This window comes from Oncorhynchus clarkii, chromosome 19 (assembly GCF_045791955.1).
Source record: "Oncorhynchus clarkii lewisi isolate Uvic-CL-2024 chromosome 19, UVic_Ocla_1.0, whole genome shotgun sequence".
NCBI classification, from domain to species: Eukaryota; Metazoa; Chordata; class Actinopteri; order Salmoniformes; family Salmonidae; genus Oncorhynchus; species Oncorhynchus clarkii.
Window position 1 is genome coordinate 5,161,178 of NC_092165.1, and position 9,489 is coordinate 5,170,666.

The 9,489-nt window shown below is 50.8% G+C and overlaps 1 protein-coding gene across 1 annotated transcript; it reads right to left on the reverse strand.

The window, feature by feature from the left end:
* Positions 1 to 218: 218 nt before the first annotated feature.
* On the reverse strand, positions 219 to 9,415 carry LOC139375513 (pneumococcal serine-rich repeat protein-like). The gene is made up of 9 exons (XM_071117345.1): positions 9,361 to 9,415; positions 5,010 to 5,189; positions 4,718 to 4,921; positions 3,770 to 4,533; positions 3,040 to 3,671; positions 2,141 to 2,782; positions 1,120 to 1,955; positions 754 to 997; positions 219 to 474 (listed from the first exon to the last, which is right to left on the reverse strand). The coding sequence occupies exons 1-9, from the start codon at positions 9,413 to 9,415 to the stop codon at positions 219 to 221; spliced, it is 3,813 nt and encodes a 1,270-aa protein (XP_070973446.1).
* Between the last annotated feature and the right edge of the window lie 74 nt (positions 9,416 to 9,489).

Consider the following 9,489-nt stretch of genomic DNA (forward strand, 5'->3'; position numbering starts at 1 on the left):
CATGCACACAATGCAGAAGTTTTCGAGGATTTGGAATCTTCTTCTGGCTCAATGTGCTTTTTTGGGGCTTTTTTCTTAGGCAGGAGAGTTGTTTGTTGTTGTTCAATGTGTTTTGTCTTGGCTTTCTTCATTCCAGTTTTTTTTAGGCAGGGCCATTTTTATTTTTGCCTTCTGAGTGCATGGCTTTTTATCTGTCAAAATCATTTTTTCTCCTCTTCCTACCCCTTGTTGTAATTTTCATTGGCCAACTGTGTTGAAATCAGCAGAGTAATCAGGTGTTTCCCAGCCACAGACTGAGAGGCAGCTGGAGGGGTGGCCTGAGAGGCAGCTGGAGAGGTGGCCTGAGAGGCGGCTGGAGAGGTGGCCTGAGAGGCGGCTGGAGAGGTGGCCTGAGAGGCGGCTGGAGAGGTGGCCTGAGAGGGGGCTGGAGAGATGGCCTGGAGAGGCAGCTGGAGAGGTGGCCTGGAGAGGCAGCTGGAGAGGTGGCCTGAGAGGCAGCTGGAGAGGTGGCCTGAGAGGCAGCTGGAGAGGTGGCCTGGTTAGGCAGCTGGAGAGGTGGCCTGAGAGGCAGCTGGAGAGGTGGCCTGGAGAGGCAGCTGGAGAGGTGGCCTGAGAGGCAGCTGGAGAGGTGGCCTGAGAGGCAGCTGGAGGGGTGGCCTGAGAGGCAGCTCGAGAGGTGCCCTGAGAGGCAGCTGTAGTGGTGGCTTGAGAGGCAGCTGGAGAGGTGGCCTGAGAGACAGCTGGAGAGGTTGCCTAGAGTGGCAGCTGGAGGCGTGGCCTGGAGAGACAGCTAGAGGGGTGGCCTGAGAGGCAGCTGGAGAGGTGGCCTGAGAGGCAGCTGGAGAGGTGCCCTGAGAGGCAGCTGTAGTGGTGGCCTGAGAGGCAGCTGGAGAGGTGGCCTGAGAGGCGGCTGGAGAGGTGGCTTGAGAGGGGGCTGGAGAGATGGCCTGGAGAGGCAGCTGGAGAGGTGGCCTGGAGAGGCAGCTGGAGAGGTGGCCTGAGAGGCAGCTGGAGAGGTGGCCTGAGAGGCAGCTGGAGAGGTGGCCTGGTGAGGCAGCTGGAGAGGTGGCCTGAGAGGCAGCTGGAGAGGTGGCCTGGAGAGGCAGCTGGAGAGGTGGCCTGAGAGGCAGCTGGAGGGGTGGCCTGAGAGGCAGCTGGAGAGGTGGCCTGAGAGGCAGCTGGAGAGATGGCCTGGAGAGGCAGCTGGAGGGGTGGCCTGAGAGGCAGCTGGAGGGGTGGCCTGAGAGGCAGCTGGAGAGGTGGCCTGAGAGGCAGCTGGAGGGGTGGCCTGAGAGGCAGCTGGAGAGGTGGCCTGAGAGGCAGCTGGAGAGGTGGCCTGAGAGGCAGCTGGAGGGGTGGCCTGAGAGGCAGCTCGAGAGGTGCCCTGAGAGGCAGCTGTAGTGGTGGCTTGAGAGGCAGCTGGAGAGGTGGCCTGAGAGGGGGCTGGAGAGGTTGCCTGGAGTGGCAGCTGGAGGCGTGGCCTGGAGAGACAGCTGGAGGGGTGGCCTGAGAGGCAGCTGGAGAGGTGGCCTGAGAGGCAGCTGGAGAGGTGCCCTGAGAGGCAGCTGTAGTGGTGGCCTGAGAGGCAGCTGGAGAGGTGGCCTGAGAGGCAGCTGGAGAGATGGCCTGAGAGGCAGCTGCAGAGGTGGCCTGAGAGGCAGCTGGAGAGGTTGCCTGGAGTGGCAGCTGGAGAGGTGGCCTGAGAGGCAGCTGAAGAGGTGGCCTGGAAAGGCAGCTGGAGGGGTGGCCTGAGAGGCAGCTGGAGAGATGGCCTGAGAGGCAGCTGCAGAGGTGGCCTGAGAGGCAGCTGGAGAGGTTGCCTGGAGTGGCAGCTGGAGAGGTAGCCTGGAAAGGCAGCTGCAGAGGTGGCCTGGAGAGGTGTCCTGGAGAGATAGCCTGAGAGGCAGCTGGAGAGGTGGCCTGAATGGCAGCTGGAGAGATGGCCTGAGAGGCAGCTGGAGAGATGGTCCGAGAGGCAGCTGGAGAGATGGCCTGAGAGGCAGCTGGAGAGATGGCCTGGAGAGGTGTCCTGGAGAGATGGCCTGAGAGGCAGCTGGAGGGGTGGCCTGAGAGGCAGCTGGAGGGGTGGCCTGAGAGGCAGCTGGAGAGGTTTGCCTGAGAGGCAGCTGGAGAGGTTTGCCTGAGAGGCAGCTGGAGGGGTGGACTGAGAGGCAGCTGGAGAGGTGGCCTGAGAGGCAGCTGGAGAGGTGACCTGAGAGGCAGCTGGAGGGCTGGCCTGAGAGGCAGCTCGAGAGGTGCCCTGAGAGGCAGCTGTAGTGGTGGCCTGAGAGGCAGCTGGAGAGGTTGCCTGGAGTGGCAGCTGGAGGGGTGGCCTGGAGAGACAGCTGGAGGGGTGGCCTGAGAGGCAGCTGGAGAGGTGGCCTGAGAGGCAGCTGGAGAGGTGGCCTGAGAGGCAGCTGGAGGGGTGGCCTGAGAGGCAGCTCGAGAGGTGCCCTGAGAGGCAGCTGTAGTGGTGGCTTGAGAGGCAGCTGGAGAGGTTGCCTGGAGTGGCAGCTGGAGGGGTGGCCTGGAGAGACAGCTGGAGGGGTGGCCTGAGAGGCAGCTGTAGTGGTGGCCTGAGAGGCAGCTGGAGAGGTTGCCTGGAGTGGCAGCTGGAGAGGTGGCCTGAGAGGCAGCTGAAGAGGTGGCCTGAGAGGCAGCTGGAGAGATGGCCTGAGAGGCAGCTGCAGAGGTGGCCTGGAGAGGTGTCCTGGAGAGATGGCCTGAGAGGCAGCTGGAGAGGTGGCCTGAATGGCAGCTGGAGAGATGGCCTGAGAGGCAGCTGGAGAGATGGTCCGAGAGGCAGCTGGAGAGATGGCCTGAGAGGCAGCTGGAGAGATGGCCTGGAGAGGTGTCCTGGAGAGATGGCCTGAGAGGCAGCTGGAGGGGTGGCCTGAGAGGCAGCTGGAGGGGTGGCCTGAGAGGCAGCTGGAGAGGTTTGCCTGAGAGGCAGCTGGAGAGGTTTGCCTGAGAGGCAGCTGGAGGGGTGGCCTGAGAGGCAGCTGGAGAGGTGGCCTGAGAGGCAGCTGGAGAGGTGACCTGAGAGGCAGCTGGAGGGCTGGCCTGAGAGGCAGCTCGAGAGGTGCCCTGAGAGGCAGCTGTAGTGGTGGCCTGAGAGGCAGCTGGAGAGGTTGCCTGGAGTGGCAGCTGGAGGGGTGGCCTGGAGAGACAGCTGGAGGGGTGGCCTGAGAGGCAGCTGGAGAGGTGGCCTGAGAGGCAGCTGGAGAGGTGGCCTGAGAGGCAGCTGGAGGGGTGGCCTGAGAGGCAGCTCGAGAGGTGCCCTGAGAGGCAGCTGTAGTGGTGGCTTGAGAGGCAGCTGGAGAGGTTGCCTGGAGTGGCAGCTGGAGGGGTGGCCTGGAGAGACAGCTGGAGGGGTGGCCTGAGAGGCAGCTGTAGTGGTGGCCTGAGAGGCAGCTGGAGAGGTTGCCTGAGAGGCAGCTGAAGAGGTGGCCTGGAAAGGCAGCTGGAGGGGTGGCCTGGAGAGGCAGCTGGAGGGGTGGCCGGAGAGTCAGCTGGAGGGGTGGCCTGAGAGGCAGCTGGAGAGGTGGCCTGAGAGGCAGCTGGAGAGATGGCCTGAGAGGCAGCTGCAGAGGTGGCCTGGAGAGGTGTCCTGGAGAGATGGCCTGAGAGGCAGCTGGAGAGGTGGCCTGAATGGCAGCTGGAGAGATGGCCTGAGAGGCAGCTGGAGAGATGGCCCGAGAGGCAGCTGGAGAGATGGCCTGAGAGGCAGCTGGAGAGATGGCCTGGAGAGGTGTCCTGGAGAGATGGCCTGAGAGGCAGCTGGAGGGGTGGCCTGAGAGGCAGCTGGAGAGATGGCCCGAGAGGCAGCTGGAGGGGTGGCCTGAGAGGCAGCTGGAGAGGTTTTCCTGAGAGGCAGCTGGAGGGGTGGCCTGAGAGGCAGCTGGAGAGGTGGCCTGAGAGGCAGCTGGAGAGGTGACCTGAGAGGCAGCTGGAGGGCTGGCCTGAGAGGCAGCTCGAGAGGTGCCCTGAGAGGCAGCTGTAGTGGTGGCCTGAGAGGCAGCTGGAGAGGTTGCCTGGAGTGGCAGCTGGAGGGATGGCCTGGAGAGACACCTGGAGGGGTGGCCTGAGAGGCAGCTGGAGGGGTGGCCTGAGAGGCAGCTGGAGAGGTGGCCTGAGAGGCAGCTGGAGAGGTGCCCTGAGAGGCAGCTGGAGAGGTGGCCTGAGAGGCAGCTGGAGAGATGGCTTGAGAGGCAGCTGCAGAGGTGGCCTGGAGAAGTGTCCTGGAGAGATCGCCTGAGAGGCAGCTGGAGAGGTGGCCTGAGAGGCAGCTGGAGAGGTGGCCTGAATGGCAGCTGGAGAGATGGCCTGAGAGGCAGCTGGAGAGATGGCCCGAGGGGTAGCTGGAGAGATGGCCTGAGAGGCAGCTGGAGAGATGGCCTGGAGAGGTGTCCTGGAGAGATGGCCTGAGAGGCAGCTGCAGAAGGGGCCTGGAGAGGTGTCCTGGAGATATGGCCTGAGAGGCAGCTGGAGAGATGGCCTGAGAGGCAGCTGGAGAGATGGCCTGAGAGGCAGCTGGAGAGGTGGCCTGAGAGGCAGCTGGAGAGATGGCCTGAGAGGCAGCTGGAGAGATGGCCCGAGAGGCAGCTGGAGAGATGGCCTGAGAGGCAGCTGGAGAGATGTCCTGGAGAGGTGTCCTGGAGAGATGGCCTGAGTGGCAGCTGCATAAGGTGCCTGGAGAGGTGTCCTGGAGAGATGCCCTGAGAGGCAGCTGGAGAAGTGTCCTGAAAGGCAGCTGGAGAGATGGCCTGAGAGGCAGCTGGAGAGGTGGCCTGAGAGGCAGCTGGAGAGATGGCCTGAGAGGCAGCTGGAGAGATGGCCTGAGAGGCAGCTGGAGAGATGGCCTGAGAGGCAGCTGGAGAGATGGCCTGAGAGGCAGCTGGAGAGATGGCCTGAGTGGCAGCTGGAGAGATGTCCTGGAGAGGTGTCCTGGAGAGATGGCCTGAGTGGCAGCTGCATAAGGTGCCTGGAGAGGTGTCCTGGAGAGATGCCCTGAGAGGCAGCTGGAGAAGTGTCCTGAAAGGCAGCTGGAGAGATGGCCTGAGAGGCAGCTGGAGAGGTGGCCTGAGAGGCAGCTGGAGAGATGGCCTGAGAGGCAGCTGGAGAGATGGCCTGAGAGGCAGCTGGAGAGATGGCCTGAGAGGCAGCTGGAGAGATGGCCTGAGAGGCAGCTGGAGAGGTGGGCTGGATTGCAATCAGCTGCCCTCAAAAGATACTCTGACAACTTCTGCTCATCCATGAAGACCCTTGCATCAGTCCAAACACTTAAAAGACACACCAGAGGGAATAAAGTAGACGGCACGGATCAAAATTTTGATTGATGACCCTGTGTCCATGATGACGTGTACATGTCCAAATATGGGCCTCCGCCCAGGCCATCCTGTTCCTGTGGTCACGTGTTAGAGGGTGTTTTTTTTTATATACATTTGCACAAATTTATAAAAAAGAAACTGTTTTCACTTTATCATTATGGGGTATTGTGTGCAGATTGAGGAATAAATATAATTAAGTCAATAATTAAGTCAATTCTAGATTCCATGTTAATATTAAAGTATAAAACAGAGGTGTCTTGTCCTTCTAGATTCCATGTTAATATTAAAGTATAAAACAGAGGTGTCTTGTCCTTCTAGATTCCATGTTAATATTAGATAAAGTATAAAACAGAGAGGTGTCTTTCCCTTCTAGATTCCATGTTAATATTAGATAAAGTATAAAACAGAGAGGTGTCTTTCCCTTCTAGATTCCATGTTAATATTAAAGTATAAAACAGAGAGGTGTCTTTCCCTTCTAGATTCCATGTTAATATTAAAGTATAAAACAGAGAGGTGTCTTTCCCTTCTAGATTCCATGTTAATATTAAAGTATAAAACAGAGGTGTCTTGTCCTTCTAGATTCCATGTTAATATTAAAGTATAAAACAGAGGTGTCTTGTCCTTCTAGATTCCATGTTAATATTAAAGTATAAAACAGAGAGGTGTCTTGTCCTTCTAGATTCCATGTTAATATTAAAGTATAAAACAGAGGTGTCTTGTCCTTCTAGATTCCATGTTAATATTAAAGTATAAAACAGAGAGGTGTCTTGTCCTTCTAGATTCCATGTTAATATTAGATAAAGTATAAAACAGAGAGGTGTCTTGTCCTTCTAGATTCCATGTTAATATTAAAGTATAAAACAGAGGTATCTTGTCCTTCTAGATTCCATGTTAATATTAGATAATGTATAAAACAGAGAGGTGTCTTGTCCTTCTAGATTCCATGTTAATATTAAAGTATAAAACAGAGGTGTCTTGTCCTTCTAGATTCCATGTTAATATTAGATAATGTATAAAACAGAGAGGTATCTTGTCCTTCTAGATTCCATGTTAATATTAGATAAAGTATAAAACAGAGAGGTGTCTTGTCCTTCTAGATTCCATGTTAATATTATATAAAGTATAAAACAGAGGTATCTTGTCCTTCTAGATTCCATGTTAATATTAAAGTATAAAACAGAGAGGTGTCTTGTCCTTCTAGATTCCATGTTAATATTAAAGTATAAAACAGAGGTATCTTGTCCTTCTAGATTCCATGTTAATATTAGATAAAGTATAAAACAGAGAGGTGTCTTGTCCTTCTAGATTCCATGTTAATATTAGATAAAGTATAAAACAGAGAGGTGTCTTGTCCTTCTAGATTCCATGTTAATATTAAAGTATAAAACAGAGGTATCTTGTCCTTCTAGATTCCATGTTAATATTAGATAAAGTATAAAACAGAGAGGTGTCTTGTCCTTCTAGATTCCATGTTAATATTAAAGTATAAAACAGAGGTGTCTTGTCCTTCTAGATTCCATGTTAATATTAGATAATGTATAAAACAGAGAGGTATCTTGTCCTTCTAGATTCCATGTTAATATTAGATAAAGTATAAAACAGAGAGGTGTCTTGTCCTTCTAGATTCCATGTTAATATTATATAAAGTATAAAACAGAGGTATCTTGTCCTTCTAGATTCCATGTTAATATTAAAGTATAAAACAGAGAGGTGTCTTGTCCTTCTAGATTCCATGTTAATATTAAAGTATAAAACAGAGAGGTGTCTTGTCCTTCTAGATTCCATGTTAATATTAAAGTATAAAACAGAGAGGTGTCTTGTCCTTCTAGATTCCATGTTAATATTAAAGTATAAAACAGAGAGATGTCTTGTCCTTCTAGATTCCATGTTAATATTATATAAAGTATAAAACAGAGAGGTGTCTTGTCCTTCTAGATTCCATGTTAATATTAGATAATGTATAAAACAGAGAGGTGTCTTGTCCTTCTAGATTCCATGTTAATATTAGATAAAGTATAAAACAGAGAGGTGTCTTGTCCTTCTAGATTCCATGTTAATATTAGATAATGTATAAAACAGAGAGGTGTCTTGTCCTTCTAGATTCCATGTTAATATTAGATAAAGTATAAAACAGAGAGGTGTCTTGTCCTTCTAGATTCCATGTTAATATTAGATAATGTATAAAACAGAGAGGTGTCTTGTCCTTCTAGATTCCATGTTAATATTAAAGTATAAAACAGAGAGGTGTCTTGTCCTTCTAGATTCCATGTTAATATTAAAGTATAAAACAGAGAGGTGTCTTGTCCTTCTAGATTCCATGTTAATATTAGATAATGTATAAAACAGAGAGGTGTCTTGTCCTTCTAGATTCCATGTTAATATTAGATAAAGTATAAAACAGAGAGGTGTCTTGTCCTTCTAGATTCCATGTTAATATTAGATAAAGTAGAAAACAGAGGTGTCTTGTCCTTCTAGATTCCATGTTAATATTAGATAAAGTATAAAACAGAGTCAAAGAGCAATAATGTACTAGACAGGAAACGTCTTTCATCTCGGTTTAATGATTTATTGAATTAGCAGGAAGTACACCTTGTTTATGTTCAGAATGATAAAAGCAGAAGAAGTAAACGTACCTGATAAACAGTCATTTTAAATGTATTTAAAAGTGTAAAACTTAACAGTAATTGATTGACAGCAGCTATTGAATGATATCTATATTCTACACATCATTGTTTGACATATGAATAAATGATTGTCAGCTTGTATAGCAGACATGAGTCGGTAATGATTAGTTGCTCATGGTCAAGGGATGAGGTATCCCAACCTGCGACTTCCTAATCAGTGTCACCTCTCTCCGAGAGGGAATTACCTCGTCTAATTAAGACTCAGGTTCAGATCAGTGTCTTTGTGTGTGTGTGTGTTTCTGAATGTGTGCATGTGTTTGTACCATTCTATCAAATCACACCAGTCTTCAGACCATCATTAACATACAGTAGAGAGTTCATTCATCAGCAGTGCAGAGAAAGTACTTATGAGAAGCCTATTTCTCACAGATCCATTGTTTTGAATAGATACAATCAAAATCCCACAATGCTCCTTGGCCTGACGACTGGTAAATGATTCCCCCACAGTTCTGGAATGTACCACCATTGGGCTGTCCATCATCCCAATACCTGCAGTAGAACCAACACAGAGTTAGACTGACCTCTCTCTCAGAACCTAGAGTATGAACAACACCGAGTTAGACAGACCTCTCTCTCAGAACCACAGAGAATCAGTCCTACTCCTTCCACTGTGGTCAGTGTTACTATAGAGCAGTAGTCTCTTACCTTGGGGTGGTCAGTGTTATTATAGATCAGTAGTCTCTTATCTTGGGGTGGTCAGTGTTATTATAGAGCAGTAGTCTCTTACCTTGGGGTGGTCAGTGTTATTATAGAGCAGTAGTCTCTTACCTTGGGGTGGTCAGTGTTATTATAGATCAGTAGTCTCTTATCTTGGGGTGGTCAGTGTTATTATAGAGCAGTAGTCTCTTACCTTGGGGTTGTCAGTGTTATTATAGAGCAGTAGTCTCTTACCTTGGAGTGGTCAGTGTTATTATAGAGCAGTAGTCTCTTACCTTGGGGTGGTCAGTATTATAATAGAGCAGTAGTCTCTTACCTTGGGGTGGTCAGTGTGATTATAGAGCAGTAGTCTCTTACCTTGGGGTGGTCAGTGTTATTATATACCAGTAGTCTCTTACCTTGGGGTGGTCAGTGCTATTATAGAGCAGTAGTCTCTTACCTTGGGGTGGTCAGTGGGGTGCCGTCCACCCATTTCCAGGTCCCCTCAGTAACATTCTCTTCTAGAATTACTAATTATAAAACTGGGTCAATGTATTACATTACACTTTCGACACAGATTGGAAAATGCACCTTCAGTTATGTTGCAGCTTAAATGTGGAACAATACTTCTTGAATATGTTTATGTGTGAGATAATAGGTCCACAACCGAAACTGTGTGTGTGTGTGGGAGGGGGGGGGGCTGTCCTTACCTTTGTTCTCCCAGTTCAGCCTTTCTATCAACTTCTGTAGCTGGTCACGCTCCATAGATGCAGTGTTCAGACTCTTTGTCAACTCATCTATTTCAGTGGTTCTGGTATTTAGACTACTTTGTAGCTGCT